This window comes from Erpetoichthys calabaricus, chromosome 1, assembly GCF_900747795.2.
Source record: "Erpetoichthys calabaricus chromosome 1, fErpCal1.3, whole genome shotgun sequence".
In the NCBI taxonomy this organism is placed as follows: Eukaryota; Metazoa; Chordata; class Cladistia; order Polypteriformes; family Polypteridae; genus Erpetoichthys; species Erpetoichthys calabaricus.
The window spans coordinates 229543432-229565014 of record NC_041394.2 but is presented as its reverse complement, the minus strand read 5'-3'; the positions used below and the strand labels follow the sequence as shown (position 1 = coordinate 229565014).

The following is a 21583-nucleotide window of genomic DNA, read 5'->3' as shown; positions in this document are numbered from 1 at the left end:
CAGTCATGTAGCGGCGGCTTGGGACATCATATCTGGGCTCCAGAACATGGAGGAGACGCAGGAATCCCACATTTTCTACCTCCGAGAGTGGCTGGTCACTCAATGCAATGTACTCGATAATTGCCTGTGTTATTTTCACAGCACGTGGATTGTCTCTGGACATTTTCTCTCGTCTTGCAAGAGTTTGCTGCAGCGTGGGTTGTGTTGGTTTAGAAGCGTGGGTAAACTCTTTGTACTCGTTGTCGTGTTGGGATTTTAGGTGCTTGATTAAATTACTTGTGTTAAATGCGCTACCTTTTGAGCCTCCTCTGGACAATTTCGCTGAGCACAATTTGCAGTCCGCCTTTGTTTTGTCGTCTTCATTCACTTTGCAATAGTTCCACACGGCTAGGGTTACCACTTTTAATACAAAAAAATAAGGGACGCATACTGCAGCGGGGGCCACATCCCGTATTACCCAAAAGTAGGAAAGGAGGCATCTTCATAAAATGCGTGTGGGATGATTTGCATGAGACGCTGCTTTAAAAAAAATGATAAAAAAAAATACGGGACAAAACCCGTCCCGTGTTGATTCAAAATGGGACGCGCAATTTCATTCTCAAATACGGGACGATTCCGTATTTTAAAGGACGGGTGGCAACCCTACACACGGCTGACATGTCTTGTCTCGCCTTCTCCCCGCTCTGAGCTGCAGCCGGGGCCTGGGGGCGGGCACTCGGCGCCTGTGATTAACCCCTTACACGCCGCTCAAACATAGACATTTCTCAGACCGTGGTATTGGTCCCCGGTATCGGGGGACTTTTAACGAGTACGAGTACTTTAGAAAATGTGGTATCGAGGCCGATACCAGATACTGGTATCGGGATCGGTGCATCCCTATGATCCATACCCCCTGTAGCTTGTAGTGATGGCCAATAAAAATATTTTCATGCAGTATGGAGATTTTTTTAAAAATTTGGTATAATAGAAGACAATGTTAACCAATGCTGTATGATGTCAAGTGCCACAGAAGCAAATCCTAAAAGATTGTGATCGCGCTATAAGTCCCTGTCTTGCACCTCAAAACATGAGGCTGAGTCTCAGTACTTTAGCAAAACCAGCTTTATTCGGTTTGAAACAGGAACAGCACGGTTATTTATTCTAGCGTGATCTGACACTCTTCTATCCACAGACATGGCAGTCAGGCAGGATTGTGGCCAGGTTAGCGGCCAAGTAATACTGTTAGCCTGCTGTTGCCCCAGCAACAGATAAACAGTCTTCCACAGACGCGGTGATTGCACTTCAGGATGCTCTTCGGCTTATTGTCCAGTTGGGGGAGGTCCCAAGAGAGTCTAGAAACCTCACATTTTCTTGAATGAGTGCCGCATTAATAGGAATATTTCTTGAAAGAGTATCACTGAACCACATAAAAACTGCTTTTTCAACGTCTTCAAATGCAGCAGTTTGCATACATTTGCAACCCGAGATTTTTCTTCTTTTTTTGCTCAATCTTTCAAGAAAGTTGACAGTGTCGATGGCGAAATTCCAAATTCACTGGCATCGTCTTTCTTCTTTTTGCCGGAATCAAGAGCCACAAAAATTTAAAGTTTTTTCTTTCTTTCTAATATGAACTGTTGTTGTTTTTTTTCGTGTCTGCCATTTCTATAAGAGGGTAACAATAAGTTAAATTTCAATGGATGTTTTTCAAATGTTGACGAGCAATAAGCAAAAGGTATCACAGAAAACAAAAACATCAAAAAACAGTACAAGGAAAGTTGGAAGAAAGAAAAAAAAATTTACAGTGTTTCTGTTTGGGGATTGTTGTGCACAACTGAGCTGCGACCACAGAACTGACTGCTCTGTGGATGATTCATTCAGGCATTTCAAGGTCTTTTGGGCACTTCGTTGTAACAAAAGTATCTGCTGAATGTTTTTCGTAGTAACAAGATTTCTGTAGACTCGTGTCATATGGGGAAACTGTTGGGACCATAAAAATACTTCGTTGTAATGAAAATTTCATTGTAAAGTTATTCATTGTAACGGAATTTTACCTGTATTTTCAAAAGATAATGTGTACAAAACTGGTGTATGTATATTTTAGGGGCATTTTGTTTGACTGTCCTATCTTAGGTTTGGGTAGAAATTTAAGTAGATGTTGTTATTTGTATTTAACTATCTATCTTACACCATAGCCTCTTTATTTCCTTCAGGTTAAAGGAAATTGTGATCCTGTCTTGATCAGAACCGGTGCTCTCATCCTGAATGGGGTGCAGTGTACCTGAGAGCAAATAGAAAATAATTTCCAACAATATTTAGTATGTTACAAACAAAAGTAGTATGTACTTTTTGGTTTTAGGGTCATTTACTAACCCATGGGAATAAAGTATTGTTCAGTTAAAAATTGCTTTACTAAGGCTTGTGATTTCTTTTCATAGCATCAGCTTAGACTTTTGGAGGCACAGAAAAGACAGCAAGAGTTAATTCTTCGCCGGAAAACTGAAGAGGTAAGATATGTCAGTGGCCTAATAAATTGTTAACAGATACTATATGTAAAAGTTTAAAGATTTGGTGAATGGAGTGTTGGAATAGTGCCTGGGTTGGTTTTGCTTTGATTCATTTTGTAAACTTTGTTCACACTATTGGGCAAAATTTATATCTTCTAAAAACACTGTGTTCAATATATTGCTGTATTAAGACTGTTAATCTTGTAGCTTTGTATATTGCTCTTCATTTACAATATTGATGCATGTTCTTCTGGAATATATTCTCTAGGATTATATTCATGAGCTGGACAAACATTAATTGAGGAATGATATCTTATTGAGCAAGATTTACCATGGTTGTGTAGTGGTTAATCTGTTGATTCTGTGATCCAGTGTCCTGAGTCCAAATCGTATTCCTGGTCACTTTCTGTATGGAGTTTTCTCATTCTTTTTTGGTGTACTTGTGTTTCCTTCCACATTACAAAGACTTAATTGATAGGAGTAGCCTCCTAACCGCTTATATTTATCCCTGGGAAAAACAAGAGAAAAATATTGCACGTTTTTCAACAGCAAAAAATACAAATAGTAAAACGTCAGCATAAATACTGTGTCTAGTGTCCAGAATTAGAACACATTCTCCTTTTTGTGATATGTTTTGAAACAGTCACCAACGCACAGTACGATGTTGCATTTGGGATAGTAGGATTGTGTTTCTTTGCACAGTTTTCTTATATTTTTTCTGTGGCTTGCGCATGAGAGGGTGGAATGTCAGTGACTGATCTGCATGATCAACGTGCCCATTGTGTTATTTTTATCACAGCGCAAGGCTAACGGATTTCCACTGACATGATCGACAGTTGCTACATTAGGAAATAAGAATTCTATTTGTGTTTCTGCTTTTGGAGTTGGGTATTGATGTAGATATTTAAATATCTTTTAGTATTATCATTTGGTGGTTGTACTGTAACACAAAATAGTATGTTGTTAGTTCTTCATTTTATAACATCATCGCTGGTGCTGTTGTCCTAAAGAAATGTGAAATGCATGGTCACTCCCTCATACACTTAGAGACTGTTTCCTTTCTTGGTCATTCTACAATGCCTCTGCTGCCTCCCTGAACTTCCCTGTCTTTGCAGCACCAATTACCAATTTTCTGCAGCATCCACTGCCTACCCGTTCATGTTGCTACTTCCAACTACACCATTCACATATGTACTGAGTAGATCCAAGCCAAAATCCTTTTTGTCCAAGTTTTATCCGCAGACCCTTATGCTGGTCAGTGGATTTAGGCAAAGGAGCATGTCTCTCAAATGCTGCTTTTTTTTTTTTTTGTGCCTGATCGTATCTCTGTTTCATTCACACAGACACAACCACACACTATCTGTACATGGTATCTTAAGATGGCAGCGCCCTTTTGAAAGCATCAGTTTCCCATTTCCATGTGGCCCTATTTCAAAAATAACCATTTCACTTACAACTGGCATACAGTTTCTTTTATCATAAGCTTATGTTGTATATTTGTTTACTTTTTTCTCATGCAAATTTCATTATTTATTCAAATATTGAAATGAACAACTGACAAGAGTTCTGGAAAAATCAGCACCTTTTATTGGTTTGAGGTTGCACCAGAACACTATCACATGTACATTATGTACATTATCAAGTAAGTGTAATTGTACAGTATGGCATTTCAAAAGAAAGCTAGTAGCCTGCTGTTGTATAATACTTTGAGTTTAATTGTAACTTAAGATATAAAAAGGAACATGCACTCTGTGGAAGGATTTCAAGTAGAATGAGAGAGAAGTTGCTTTTCATTATTATCAAAACAATCATGATTGGTCTAACCGAGAAAATAGCAATAGATAAATTATTTGCTCATGTTCCTAAGTTCTTTGATCTTTAGCTGTGTCTAGGTGACTTGATTTGAGGAAAATATAGTACATTCAAAAATCAAAGAAATTCAGAATAGCAGCTCAATGTTAAAACAAATCGGTAATTTGCTGTAAATGACCATGGTGTTTTCTGTAACTATAAAATTCTAGCAAGCTCTTTGTTTCATGAATCACATTGTTTTTGATCTTTAGCTAGCTTTCCTGAAGTCTATCAATGGGTGTTTATATTTGAAAATTACCTTTTCCTTAAAATTCTTTTTCATATAGTGACTGAGATTAAGTAAATAAACAACTTTTTCAGGAATAGACCAAATTATTGTATCCATGTGTGTCAATATTTGTGTGAAACTGTTGCTAAAACTGAGCATGTCTCCAAAGCTATTTACTATAGTGATATATTACTTACTGATTCATTTTATGGCTTACAACAAGTATTAATTAGGAATTCCAGTTTTATTAAGCATATAAAAACTTCTATGATGTTCCTTTATTGTTTTTTTCTTGTGCCAGTGCATTTTTTTGTGGGAATTGTAAATATGTATTCTCATTTCTAGATCTAAATAGTAACGTTTTAAACCCCGATTTTCAGTTTAAACATTTTTATTTCATTTTGTATCTATAGGAAGCTAAACTTTACTTTGCTCCAGAGAGCTGTGTGGTGGCATTGCCCTTTGCAACCTATAGTTAACCAACGACTACAGCTTTACAAAGAGTGGGGTCACTTGGATCAGAAAATTATATATTGTAATTATAAAGTTTTAGATTATATTTCTAAAATGTATACTGTGCAGGTGACAGCATTACGTCGTCAGGCAAGACCTATATCTGGAAAAGTGAACCGCAAGCTCAGTTTACCAGAGCCTGTTCAGGAATCTTCACCGAGCACAATGAGAGTGTCTTCAGGAAGAATGCAAGGATCAGGATCAACAACAGTCACCAATGGAACCAGGTAAGAAAATATTCGTAACTTAAGTCCCACCTTTAAATGAGTGTTTTTGTTTCTGTTTGACTGGTTTCAATCAGACACGTTTAAGTCTGATCTTAAAGGCTTTGTAATATTTTTTTTTCTCTCCACAACGATGAATGTAGAGAGATATTAAAAGAAGTTTATCCAATATCAGTTTAAGTGCAAGTGTTCTACTCCACTTGAACAAGACTTATATAGAAGAAACTTGCACATACCAAATTCCACACCAGCTTTGTGAGGAAACCAGAATGTAAGAGGATTCTCTGGTATACATACTTATGGCAAAATTGACAGAGAATTACAATTAGCGGTTATGAGCTTCAACCTTCTCCAATGAGATCATCCTTTCTCTGCCACAAACATTCTCCATTTCTGCAGATGGCCAGTTTGCCACTGAGGCCAAAAGCTATGTCTGCCTCTGGAGGCATCTCTTCAGCTAAAGAATTTAGAAAAGTGACAACCAGTTTTTCTCACAGAATAGTTTATGGTGTGAGTAATTTGTGGATAAACCTGGTTCCCATACCATGCTCACTGCCACCTAAATCTGTGAATCATCATTTTGTTCATCAACATTATCAAATGTCACGACATTAATAGGCAGCCCATTGCAGACCTAAATCAGTGCATGGATCATTGCTACATATTTAGGTTCTTTGTTTCAACCTGACTCTGTCATTTCTACCCAATTAATTATACTTCAGCAATACTGTAATAATAAGGCAGCTGCAATAAAAACTACTGTACAGTAATTATGAAAACATTTGAGGCTGATGCATTTGTATTTTGCCCTCAAGAATAAGCAATGGGGACTTCTGTCATAGAAGTTAATTGGGTTCATGGTGATGGAGAAACAATTGTATAGTGAAAGTGTAGAGGGCACCTCTTCAGAAAGTGAGCTGAAATGATTATTCTCCATGCTGTCCTGTTCATTCGCCTTTAAGAAGAGGACACCTTTAGAATTTGCTTCCAAACAAACTAAAGTCAGAGATAATGAATCTTATAAAGATACAGCTATGTAGAGGTTAGAGTCATCAAGCTTTCTTATACAGTAAAAGCAGGACTGCAACATATAATTTCTGGCACAGTCACTGCTGGAAACTGAAATTGGAAGCACCAAAGGCTTGTAAAGAAACAGTCCTACCTTGCTCAGTGTTATGAATTCAGGGGACATTTTGCATGTGATAAGATATGGAAATGCATTTTAAAGCTCTTTTATAAGATAAACAGCTGTTGATGTGTAGTTTTCGAAATCGTATGCCTTTCGTCTCTAATAGGGAGTTCTATTATTGAAATATTTAGAAAATTGGTAATGACTGTTAACAAATACTGAAAACATCAAAACAATGACCAGTAGAAAGGTATGCACCAGGGCTAGATTTCATAAGCAGAAGGTCTGAATACTTGTGTCAATGTGATATTTCATTTTTTTATTTTATACAAATTTTCAAAAAGTCCAAAAATTTTCTTTTCGCTTTCTCAAGTATTGAGTGTTGTTTCAGGAAGGAAAATAAATTGAAATCAATTTAGCATAAGGCTGTAGTATGACAAAAGGTGTAAAAATATGAAGGGGACTAAATACTTTTTGGCACCTTGGCATATCAAGTAATATTTTATATTTTTAATGTATTGTGGACATGTAACATGCCGTAACATATATACTTTCTGATTCTAGGAAATATCACCAAAGGAAATTTGTAAGTGTTTATTCATCAAAGGCAGCAAGGCTAAAATGGCAGTCTCTAGAACGTAGGATTACAGATATCATCATGCAGAGAATGACAATAGCAAACATGGAAGCAGATATGAACCGTCTTTTGAAGGTATTTATGACCATTTTTTGAAGGTTTTTCTTAGATAATGACCATTACCAAATTAGAGCTTAAAATATTATATCATTCACCTATTTGATACTTTCTCATTATTTTAAAGATTAAGTTTTTCCTTTTCTTTAAACCTTTTTTGTACTGATATTATTTCTGTTGTTGTCTTCATGGAATTAAGCATGTTATTGTCAAGGTGAGTGCAAAATTTTGACTGACAAGACAGGTTATGGTTTTAATAAGGTATGTACAGCCTTTTCTAACTATATTGGGTTAATTGGAGCAGTTTAAATTGCTCTTGCGTGCAAGTACATTTGATTTAGAAGGATTAGCTTTATCTTTACGTACTATGTTTGTATAGGCAAGGAATTTGTTGTATAAATCAGGCTGCTAAAGTATGTTTTACTAAACATTTTGTCTTCTCAGCAACGTGAGGAGTTAACCAAAAGAAAAGAAAAGATGTCAAAGAAGAGAGATAAAATTCTAACAGATGGCAGTGAAGTGGATAAGACACTTCTGTCTCTTAATGAAGAAATAGAGTCATTGACTGCAAATATAGATTACATAAATGACAGTATTTCTGACTGCCAGGCTAACATTATGCAAATGGAAGAAGCAAAGGTAAAATATTAAATGTAATTTCTTTATTAATGACTCATATTGTGGCCAAATATAGTATTTTTGTTTATTTTTATAGACAATTGTTTTATAAAGATGTTTCCCTTGTTTATAATTTATCTACAGTTGTTTTAAATATTAATTATATTTTTTTTTATTTAAGCCTGGCAATGATGTACAGTTTTGCTAAAATGTGGGCATAACAGGAATCGAGTGAAAATTGTTTCTAATTATGACCTGCAATGTATACGTATCAGTTTCGAAACTTAATTTTGGTATAATTTGACTTCATGTGATAGCACAAAAATATTCTTTTAGATGATGTCCGACAAATTGTTTAAGATAATTATACACTGGTGAATCCAGTGAGGTTTGCCTTGCTTTTAACTTAAACATTTTGAAGGGGTATGTTAAGTAAGAATATGTCCTGGTTTCCTTTTGAAATACATTAAAGGGGGAAAAACATTTTAAAAGACAATTAGAAAGTTGTTTCTAAAATGTATTAATGCTAGATGGTGCCCAAGATCCATGTTGTACATATTCTATAGTACGTATGACTTTGAACAAATGAGGCACGCGGAAGCACAGCTTCATAATTTAACGGAGTAAGTGTGTAGGGCTGCATCAGAATGCATTTGCTGAGGTAAAAAGCTTAAATGTTATTCTGCAAACGAAACAAAGGTTAAAGGTAGACCTGATAAAGGTTACATAGCAGAATTGTTGTCTTTAACTTTCTTTCCTTTTCAGCATGGAAATATACTTTGACCTTTTTTCAGAGAGCATCACTAACCAATAGGGTAGATGGACAACTGAAGATAGTGTGGTGTCCTGAACAGAAAAAAATATACAAAAAAAGATTTTTAAGTAACACAATTTTATTCAAAAATGCACTAAAAAGTAAAAGAATGCATTTTTTTTTCCTGAACTAACATTTTGTTTAAATGCATAGATTTGCTAAAGTGAAATTTCTAACCAGCTTAACTATTGAAAGAAAATGATACACCATATGAAAGTTGTTTAAGTAAGTATTTAGGATAATACTGGAGAAATTTTCAAATTGTAAGAATTATTTTTTTAGAATCATTTAAGGAATCTGTGCATTTTAATTTAACTAAATTCTTTTATGTTCACCCCATGATTTTATTTTTAGTCACATATGACCAACTTAAGTTTTAGTACAAGAAAATGTGTGTGTGTGTATATATATATATATATATATATATATATATATATATATATACACACACATACAGGTGCTGGTCATAAAATTAGAATATCATGACAAAGTTGATTTATTTCAGTAATTCCATTCAAAAAGTGAAACTTGTATATTAGATTCATTCATTACACACAGACTGATGTATTTCAAATGTTTATTTCTTTTAATGTTGATGATTATAACTGACAACTAATGAAAGTCCCAAATTCAGTATCTCGGAAAATTAGAATATCAATTAAGACCAATGCAAAAAAAGGATTTTTAGAAATGCTGGCCAACTGAAAGGTATGAACATGAAAAGTATGAGCATGTACAGCACTCCATATTTAGTTGGGGCTCCTTTGGCCTGGATTACTGCAGCAATGCAGCGTGGCATGGAGTCGATCAGTCAGTGGCACTGCTCAGGTGTTATGGGTCTGGCGTATTGCATCTTTCTCTTCACAATACCCCATAGATTTTCTATGGGGTTAAGGTCAGGCGAGTTTGCTGGCCAATCAAGAACAGGGATACCATGTTCCTTAAACCAGGTACTGGTAGCTTTGGCACTGTGTGCAGGTGCCTGGTCCTGTTGGAAAATGAAATCTGCATCTCCATAAAGTTCAGCAGCAGCAGGAAGCATGAAGTGCTCTAAAACTTCCTGGTAGACGGCTGCGTTGACCTTGGACCTCAGAAAACACAATGGACCAACACCAGCAGATGACATGGCACTCCAAACCATCACTGACTGTGGAAACTTTCCACTGGACCTCACGCAATGTGGATTCTGTGCCTCTCCTCTCTTCCTCCAGACTCTGGGACCTTGATTTCCAAAGGAAATGCAAAATTTACTTTCATCAGAGAACATAACTTTGGACCACTCAACAGCAGTCCAAAGGCGAGACGCTTCTGACGCTGTCTCTTGTTCAAGAGTGGCTTGACACAAGGAATGCGACAGCTGAAACCCATGTCTTGCATACGTCTGTGCGTGGTGGTTCTTGAAGCACTGACTCCAGCTGCAGTCCACTCTTTGTGAAGCTCCCCCACATTTTTGAATGGGTTTTGTTTCACAATCCTCTCCAGGGTGCGATTATCCCTATTGCTTGTACACTTTTTTCTACCACATCTTGTCCTTCCCTTCGCCTCTCTATTAATGTGCTTGGACACAGAGCTCTGTGAATAGCCAGCCTCTTTAGCAATGGCCTTTTATGTCTTGCCCTCCTTGTGCAAGGTGTCAATGGTCGTCTTTTGGACAACTGTCAAGTCAGCAGTCTTCCCCATGATTGTGTAGCCTACAAAACTAGACTGAGAGACCATTTAAAGGCTTTTGCAGGTGTTTTGAGTTAATTAGCTGATTAGAGTGTGGCACCAGGTGTCTTCAATATTGAACCTTTTCACAATATTCTAATTTTCCGAGATACTGAATTTGGGACTTACATTAGTTGTCAGTTATAATCATCAAAATTAAAAGAAATAAACATTTGATTAAACATCAGTCTGCGTGTAATGAATGAATCTAATATACAAGTTTCACTTTTTGAATGGAATTACTGAAATAAATCAACTTTGTCATGATATTCTAATTTTATGACCAGCACCTGTATGTATGTGTATATATATTTATATATATATATAATATATATATATATATATATATATATATATGTGTATATGTATATGTGTATATATATATATATATATATATATATATGTATATGTGTATATATATATATATATATATATATATATATATGTATATGTACATATATGTATATGTACATATATATATATATATATATATATATATGTATATGTGTATATATAATATATATATATATATATATATATGTATATGTACATATATATGTATATGTACATATATATGTATATGTACATATATATATGTACATATATATATGTACATATATATATATGTACATATATATGTGTATATATATATATATGTGTATATATATATATATATATATATATATATGTGTATATATATATATATATATATAGAGTGGTGGCTCTGAGGCTAGAGATCTGCACTGGAAATCGGAAGGTTGCCGGGTCGAATCCTGTCAATGACAATAGGGACTCTGCTCTGTTGGGCCCTTAAGCAAGGCCCTTAACCTGCAATTGCTGAGCGCTTTGAGTAGTGAGAAAAAGCGCTATATAAATGCAAAAAATGATTTAAAAAAAAATTATTATTATATATATGTATATGTATATCTATATACTAGCAAAATACCCGTGCTTCGCAGCGGAGAAGTACTGTGTTAAAGAGGTTATGTAAACATATATATACATAAACATATATACATATATACATATATATATATATATATATATATATATATATATATATATATATATATATATATACACACATGCAGACACATATATATACATATACATATTTGTATATCTACATATATATACACATATATACATATATATATACATATACATATTTGTATATCTACATACATACACATATATACATATATATACATATACATATTTGTATATCTACATACATACACATATATACATATATATACATATACATATACATATTTGTATATCTACATACATACACATATATACATATACATATTTGTATATCTACATACATACACATATATCTATATATATATATCTATATATATATATCTATATATATATATATATATATATATATATATATAGCTGATTACCCAGTGGATTCGCTCAGTGAGTGCAAGAGAAAAAAATAAAATGTATGTATAAAATAAGTTTAATTGCCAAATTTATTTTTCCACAAATAAAGAGCACTTACAATAACATAGAAATCAATATAAACAACATTAACATCATTATCATATGAGAATATGAAGTAATATATAAGAAGCACATTGCATATAAATATAAATTATTAAACAGTAAAATGTTCTTCTATAATACGCTACCGTGGCTATTCGTTTGTCTGTCCAGGATTTTAAATCAGCTGTAGCTCGCAAACCGTTTCACCTATTGACTTGAAATTTGGTACACATATACTACGTCACGTCTACTATTCGCTTTCCCACACATATGAACATAAATATATATATATATATATATATATATATATATATATATATATATATATATACACACACATACATATACACACACATAGACATATATACATATACTTACATAGTGCGTTGCAACATGGGCTGTGATTGTTACATGGGAGGGAGAGGACAAATCACAGCTTCCTGCTTTCTAATCGGGCTTGTGATTGCTGCTTTGACGGATGCCCAGATCCCACAGTATTTCCCCTTAGGAGAGGCGTTAGGCAAGTGTAATTGAATAGCGGTGCTGCAAGTTATTACTCTTTTTATCTTTATTTTATTTTATTGTAGAATCAACTCACAGCTGCGCGCACCAGTGCGTGCGTGGCGGATGCGTACGGCTGACGTTTTCATTGTCTACCACCTTCGCTAATCATTCTTGAGGCAGATTGAAGACTTAAGTGCCAGCTTAACTGAAAAATTAAAGAAAACATAATAAGTTTTAAAAAAAATCAGTTTTAACGGGAAAAGATGCCGACGAAAGGAGAGAAGCAGTGGGACGCTAGGGTGAAGAGCTGCTCATTAAGCAGCAAGTGCATCAACCTCTGAGCAAACGAATGGTAAACGTACAGAGAAAGAGGATAAATACTATGAATGGTCATGTCAAGTGTATTCACTCCACGTTATAGTGCAGTGCGCTGTTACTGGTATTTTGATAAAAGAATCTGAATAACATAAAAGAAGCGTATAAATTATTAAACAGTAAAACATTAACATTTAAGAAGTAAAGATACATTGAGTACTACTGTAGTGCTTTCGGGTATAGTACATGTTTTGTTTGCCCATTACATGCATAAATGTATACATTTTTTGGTGTACCTACCCAAGAACACGCGACATGAGCCGGCAGTTAAAAATTTATCGCTCCAGCAATTTTAACTCTGTTACAAAGTCATCTAATATGGTATTGCAAACGGCAGCGGGAGCGTTTCTATAAACTCAATTAAAACTTACTGTTTACACCGTGCTTTGAAGATGCATAGTATGCGACACGTGTTTCGCCATAATTGTGGGCTCATCAGGAGTACACAGTCACTGCACTCCCTTATGGGAATCGATCCTCGGACGTAGAGGCGAAGCCCCTAACGTTGTGCCACGGCGTGTGGTTCGTTCATTTGACAGCATGTACATCGGGGTAATTACATTGCAGGCATTCGTAGTCTGATTCACAATCTGATTGTATGGGTGGTTACCTACCAGGTAACGCTTGTGGTTGGTGAGCAAGCCGGCTAACTTCTGCCACGGTGCCCTCTTTCAGTTGCGAGAAGCAGATCATACAATGGTTGAAATAGTTTAATATATATAGCAAAATCACCGCGCTTCGCAAGTCGGCTAACTTCTGCAACGGTGCCCTCTTTCAGTTGTGAGAAGCAGATCATACAATGGTTGAAATAGTTTAATATATATAGCAAAATCACCGCGCTTCGCAGGGGCGAATATGGTATTGCAAACGGCAGCGTTTCTATAAACTTAATTTAAAGTTACGGTTTATACCGTGCTTTGTTTCATATTCTTTTCCTACCTTATCAATTGTGTAATGTGTTTTTTGAACAGGTTTGATTTATGGAAGTGATCACTCCTGCTGCGTTCAGTCACTTCACGTGAGCCGCTCTCTTGTGTGATGTTGCGATGTCCACGGGTTTATTTAATGTTAGCTAAGACCCGGCAGTTAAAAGTTTCTCGCTACAGCAATTTTAACTCTGTTACAAAGTGATGCAAACTGTCGTTTATACCTCGTGTCTTCTCATTAAACTTGTATCTCGCGAATATGGCATTGCAAACGGCAGCGGGAGCGTTTCTATAAAGTTAATTTAAGGTTACGGTTTACACCGTGCTTTTTTATACCTCGTGTCTTCTCATTAAACTTGTATCTCGCGAATACAGTATTGCAAACGGCAGCGGGAGCGTTTCTATAAAGTTAATTTAGACTTACGGTTTACACCGTGCTTTTTTATACCTCGTGTCTTATGAAGATGCTTGTATGCGTCACTCACATGCTTCTTATTGTTTCGCTGCCTTGTCAATTGTGTAATGAATGTTTTCTTCAGCGCTCTTTGGGGCTCCTCCTTCTTTTCTACGTACTGAGTTCACAGTCAGTTCACGTGATTACGTGGGAGGCGTGATGACGCGACACGCAACTCAGTCTCCTACGGCCATCTTGCTGCCTTCCATTACAGTATATGGACAAAAAAGAGGTTCCAGTTATGACCATTACACGTTGAATTTCGAAATGAAACCTGCCTAACTTTTGTAAGTAAGCTGTAAGGAATGAGCCTGCCAAATTTCAGCCTTCCACCTACACGGGAAGTTGGAGAATTAGTGATGAGTGAGTCAGTCAGTCAGTGAGTGAGTCAGTCAGTCAGTCAGTCAGTGAGGGCTTTGCCTTTTATTATTATAGATATATATATGTATATCTATATATATATATATATATATATATATATCTATAATAATAAAAGGCAAAGTCCTCACTGACTGACTGACTCACTCACTCACTGACTGACTCATCACTAATTCTCCAACTTCCCGTGTAGGTGGAAGGCTGAAATTTGGCAGGCTCATTCCTTACAGCTTACTTACAAAAGTTAGGCAGGTTTCATTTCGAAATTCAAAGCGTAATGGTCATAACTGGAACATATTTTTTGTCCATACACTGTAATGGAGGAGGCGGAGTCACGTATCGCGTCATCACGCCTCCTACGTAATCACGTGAACTAAAAACAAGGAAGAGATTTACAGCACGAGTCACACGCGGGAACGAAGGTAAATGACGTTAATTTTTTACTGTCTTTTAATACTGTGTAAGCATACATATTAACACATGTGCAATTAAACGTGTGCATTTACGGGGTGATTTCTCAGGCTTAAAAGCTCACCTTTTATCAAACGCGGGAACAAAGGTAACTGACGTTGTTCACTGTCTTTTAATACTGTGTAACCATACATATTAACACATGTCCAATTAAACGTGTGCATTTACGTGGTGATTTCTCAGGCTTAAAAGCTCGCCTTTTACTAAAAAGGTAAATGCAAAACTATTTTCAATCAGTTTATTGAAACGCTCCCGTTAAGGATTGCAATAACATATTCGCGAGATAAAACAACGAAGTAGGGGGAAATGGAGGAACAGCCGCAAACAGCGAAGAGCAAAAAAATTTATTAAACAATTGAGAACGGAGCGAGTTAAGCATACAAGCATGTTCATAAGGGAAACAAAGCATGGTGTAAAACGTAAGTTTAAATTAAGTTTATAGAAACGCTCCCGCTGCGGATTGCAATAACATATTCGCGAGATAAAAGTTTAATGAGAAGACACGAGGTATAAACGAACCACACGCCGTGGCGCAACGTTAGGGGCAACAGTTTCAACCATTCTATGATCTGCTTCTCGCAACTGAAAGACGGCACATGGCGGATGTTAGCCGACTTGCTGACCGCAACGTTAGGGGCTTCAACTATGGCGCTGACGCCACATCTCAGTGCCAACACTTTGCAGACTGTACTTAAAAGACACGCCCTCCTCACTGGACAGTTAAAAAGACCAATCAAACTAACGATGACATCAAGTATTACCCAATCAAAACTAGGAAAGGAGGCATCTTCATAAAATGCGTGTGGGATGATTTGCATGAGACGCTGCTTTAAAAAAAAAATGATAAAAAAAAATACGGGATAAATCCCGTCCAGTATTGATTCAAAACGGGACGCGCAATTTCATTCTCAAACGTGGCACGATTCCGTATTTTAAAGGACGGGTGGCAACCCTACAGTGCCAGGTAACCACCCATACAATCACATTGTGATTCAGACTAGGAATGCAATGAATGTAATTACCCCGATCTACATACAAGGCGAAAGTCTTGCAACATTCAAAGATGATGGTTTGGGATAAGTACACCATACAACATAAAAGAGCTTATGAAGCCTTGAACCGAAAAAAGCAAGATCTCAGAGATCGTAAAAAAAAAAATAGGAGGTAATGTCGTTTTACTCGCTGTACATTTTAGTCAAACATTACCAGTTATTCCACGAGGGAGACCAGCAGATGAACTCAACGCGTGTTTAAAATCCATGCTTCTCCCACGCTCTGTTATATGTCGCGTGTTCTCGGGTAGGTGCACCAAAAAATGTATACATTTAAGCATGTAATGGGCAAACAAAAAATGAGGTATACCCGAAGGCACTGCAGTAGTACTTAATGTAACTTTACTTCTTAAATTTTAATGTTTTACTGTTTAATAATTTATACGCTTCTTATATGTTGTTCAAATTCTTTTATCAAAATACCACTGACAGCGCAATGCACGATAACATGGAGTGAATACACCATACGCATCCGCCCACGGCTGCCCTGCTGTGCGCAGATAGGAGTTGATTCTACAATAAAATAAAATAAACATAAAAAGAGTAAAACAATCATCACCCATAAACCGTGTGTGTGTGTATATATGTGTATATATATATGTTGATATGTGGATGTGTATATGTATATATATATATATATATATATATACATATATATATGTAGATATGTATATATATGTGTATATGTATATGTATATATATGTTTATATGTGTGTGTGTGTATTTTATATATATAAAACACAGCAACACTCATAACAATGACAACACAATTACATTGACAATCATGTTACGTTATTTTTAAAATGTTTCCTTTTTTTTTCATAACCTCTTTAACACACTACTTCTCCGCTGCGAAGCGCGGGTATTTTGCTAGTATATATATATATATGTATACGTATATCTATATATATATATATATGTATATCTATATATATATATATATATATATGTATATGTATATATATATATATATATATATATGTATATGTATATCTATATATATATATATATATATATATATATGTATATATATATATGTATATGTATATATATATATATATATATATATATGTATATGTATATCTATATATATATATATATATATATATATATATATGTACATATATATATATGTATATATATGTACATATATATATATGTATATATATGTACATATATATATATGTATATATATGTACATATATATATATGTATATATATGTATATATATGTATATATATGTACATATATATATATGTATATATATGTACATATATGTATATCTATATATATATATATATATATGTATATATATGTACATATATGTATATATATATATATATATATATATGTATATATATGTACATATATGTATATCTATCTATATATATATGTATATATATGTACATATATATGTATATGTATATCTATATATATATATATATATATATATATATATATATATATATATATATATATATATATATGTACATATATATGTATATGTATATATGTATATATACATACATTCCGATCATTGTATAAACACTTTTTTTTTTTTATGAGTTTTAAGCACGGGTGGGGGGGGAAAGGAACATTTGAACAAATCCGAACTTTATTTAAAAAACAACCACAAGCAACCAAGAAAATAACATTGTAAGAGTTCGCGCTATAGCCTTTATGACCCGATTGCTGTATAAACACTAAGCACAGGGGGAAAAAGGGAACATTTGAACAAATCCAAACTTTATTTAAAAACCAACCACAAGCAACCAAGAAAATAATATTGCAGGAGTTCGTGCCCGATCGCTGTATAAACACTTTTTTTAATGAGTTTTAAGCACAGGGGAAAAAAAGGAGCATTTGAAAAATCTGTAATACAAAAACTAACCATAAACCACCAAGAAAACTAACCTTGCATGAGTCGAGGTCTGGCATGAAGTAAGGAGAAAATGGGTGGACAGGAGGTTATAGTTTTGAGGGAGATGGAGGGATGTTTTCTCTCTTGTGATTTCTTGGATTTCTGGTGTTTTTAGCTGTTTATATATATATATATATATATAATATATATATATATATATATACATACATACATACATATACAGGGTAGGATTCAAAAGTAATGAGCCTTTGTTCAAAAAGACAAATTTATTGAGCAAATTGGTACAACTAATTAATAGTCTTCAAAATAGGCACCTCCTGCATCAATACACTTTTGTAGGCGGCTTTTCCATGACTGAAAGACGTCCACGTAGGCCTGTTCTGGGATGGCTGCAAGGGCTGCCTTGACATTTGCTTGGATGTCCTCGATCGAGTCGAAGCGTTTTCCTTTCAGCGCTGATTTTAAGCGCGGAAACAAGAAGAAGTCAGAAGGCGACACGTCCGGACTGTAGGGAGGCTGGGGGACCACCGGAATGTTCACCCGGGCCAGGTAGGCGCTCACGATGAAGGCGGTGTGGCTGGGCACGTTATCGTGGTGAAGCTTCCAGCTGTCCTTGATGTCCCTTCGCTTGCGCGTGACGCTTCTTTTCAGCCTTTTCAGGACTTCCAAGTAGTAAGCAGCATTCACGGTCTGTCCTTGCGGGACAAACTCGTAGTGGATGATCCCCTTCACTCCGAAGAAGGCAATGAGCATGGTCTTCGTCTTCAATGCGTACCGTTGCTCTAACAAACTTTCCATTCCGCCGTGTAATGCACTATCACACAGGGGTTCCCGTCAAGGCCGATCCTACCGCTCCAAAAGCTCGGAGCGGTAGGAGCTCCGTTGCATTGTGAAGACAACACTCGCCGTCGCTGGCAAGTGGGGCGCGCAGCGAGGTACGTTCGCGTCAGAACAAAATGAGGCTCATTACTTTTGAATCCTACCCTGTATATATATACATATATATATATATATATATATATATATATATATATATATATATATATATAAATATATATATATATATATATATATATATATATATCAATACTAATAAAAGGCAAAGCCCTCACTGACTCACTCACTCATCACTAATTCTCCAACTTCCTGTGTAGGTGGAAGGATGAAATTTGGCAGGCTCATTCCCTACAGCTTACTTAAGAAAAGTTAGGCAGGTTTCATTTCGAAATTGTACACGTAATGGTCATAACTGGAACCTCTTTTTTGTCCATATACTTTAATGGAGTGCAGGTCAATGGCCGTGGGAGGCGGAGTCGCGCATCGCATCATCACGCCTCCTACGTAATCATGTGAACTGAAAACAAGGAACAGCCACAAAGAGCGCTGAATAAAACATTCATTACACAATTGAGAAACAGCGGAGAAGCTGTGTAAAGATAGCTTCACAAAAAAACATATCCTTAACAAATTGTTATTGGTATATTTTCCCTCAGTTTAAAAAGGTTTTCTTTTCTTCTTAATAAAAATTTAAAAGCAGAACTTCGCCGCTGCAAAGTGCGCCTGACTTTATTGAAAAGAAACTAAACTTGCAGTGCCGCTATTCAGTGACACTTGCCTAACGCCTGACTTTATTGAAAAGAAACTAAACTTGCAGTGCCGCTATTCAATGACACTTGCCTAACGCCTGACTTTATTGAAAAGAAACTAAACTTGCAGTGCCGCTATTCAGTGACACTTGCCTAACGCCTGACTTTATTGAAAAGAAACTAAACTTGCAGTGCCGCTATTCAATGACACTTGCCTAACGCCTGACTTTATTGAAAAGAAACTAAACTTGCAGTGCCGCTATTCAATTACACTTGCCTAATGCCTGACTTTATTGAAAAGAAACTAAACTTGCATTGCCGCTATTCAATTACACTTGCCTAACGCCTGACTTTATTGACAAGAAACTAAACTTGCAGCGCCGCCGCTATTCTATGACACTTGCCTAACACCTGACTTTATTGAAAAGAAACTAAACTACACAGCTGGTGGAGAGAGATATGGGAGATCACGAGGAGGATGGAGAGCTTCCTGGTACGTCGCGGACTAATACGTCATCAGTCCGCTCCTCACCAGAGCAGGAGGTTTCTCGGCCCCTTGAGGTCAGCCCAGACCCTCTCTCAGATCTGAGCTTTCAATTCAGACAAACACCGGCATCATTTAAAAGGGAACAGTGGAATGACGATTCCCTTAAATTTGCTAAGAATGTAGTAGTCCTCTTCAACGGCCAACGCACTAGTCAGCCCATGCCACAAGGACCCCACTTTGTGTTAGAAAATGACTTATTATATCGGGTCAGTGAACACGAGGGGGGGATGCGGAAGTTGTTGCTGATTCCACGAACTTTCCGGCGGCAAGTTTGTGAGTTAGCCCACGCCCATCTCCTAGGAGGCCACTTGGGCACCGAAAAAACTCTAGAGCGCATTAAGCTCCGCTTCTATTGGCCGGGAATTAACGAGGAGGTTCGCCGCTTCTGTGTTTCGTGCCCGGAATGTCAGCTGCGGCAAATTCCTAGGAGGGACCGTGCTCCTCTTGTTCCCCTTCCCTTAATTGATGTTCCCTTCGAAAGAATAGGGGTCGATATAGTAGGACCCCTGGAACCGTCGGCTCGAGGACATAAATATATACTAGTCCTCGTAGATTATGCGACCCGATATCCAGAAGCTGTTCCGTTGCACTCAGCTAATTCTAAAGCAATCGCACGGGTACTGATGGAGGTCTTTGCGCAAGTTGGGGTCCCTAAAGAAGTCCTTACGGACCAAAGGACGGCGTTTACCTCGGAAACGTTCAAGGAAACGGCCAAATTACTCAAAATAAAGCACTTGAGAACCGCGGTGTATCATCCTGAAACCGACGGTTTAGTAGAGAGATTTAATCAGACTCTCAAGCAGATGCTTCGCAAGGTGGTCAGCGGGGATGGGAGGAATTGGGATCAGCTCCTCCCCCTCGTGCTCTTTGCCTATCGGGAAGTCCTTCAAGCCTCAACAGGGTTCTCCCCCTTTGAATTATTATATGGACGACAACCCCGGGGCATATTGGACATTTTAAAGGAAGGTTGTGAAGGGGAGGCCCTTCCCTCAACTAATATTTTGGAATATATCGCACAGTTACGCGATAGATTTGAGAAAATTCGACCCATATTAAAAATTCACATGCAAGAGGTGCAAGCAGCACAGGCCCACTATTATGACCGGGACACGAAGTTCCAGCCGGGGGATCGAGTCATGGTATTGGTTCCCACCTCCCACTGTAAACTTCTTGCCCACTGGCAAGGGCCGTACGAAGTTAAGGAGCGAAAGGGACTCGTCGACTATTTGGTGAAACAACCTAATCATCGACCTAGCGAGCGGATATATCACGTAAACCTGCTGAAACCGTGGAAGGAAAGGGACCCTGATCCCACCTCCGGCCAGCCCCGCTTCTTCTTTGCTCAAAGTAACACCTTTAACTTCGGGTCTAATTTGAATAACCGACAGAGGCGAGAGCTAGAGATAGTTATCACGTCCGTCCCGGAGGTGGTTGACGAAATCCCAGGAAGGACCTCTCTGGTTGCCCATGATATTGTGACTGAACCCGGGGTCATAGTCCGAGAACGCCCGTACCGTCTTCCTGAGGCAAAGAAAGCGGAAGTGGAACTGGAAATCAAGCGCATGCTGGATCTAGGAGTCATAGAGGAGAGTCATAGTCCCTGGTCCAGCCCAATTGTCTTGGTTCCTAAGCCTGACGGAAGTTGG

At 36.7% G+C, this 21583-nt stretch overlaps 1 protein-coding gene across 1 annotated transcript in view; it reads left to right on the top strand.

The window, feature by feature from the left end:
• The window catches only part of kif21a (kinesin family member 21A), a 226819-nt gene that overhangs the window by 149148 nt on the left and 56088 nt on the right, over positions 1-21583 (top strand). The window contains 4 exon segments of the mRNA XM_051935118.1: positions 2415-2483; positions 5146-5303; positions 6994-7141; positions 7568-7762. Coding sequence (XP_051791078.1) covers positions 2415-2483; positions 5146-5303; positions 6994-7141; positions 7568-7762 — 570 coding nt within the window.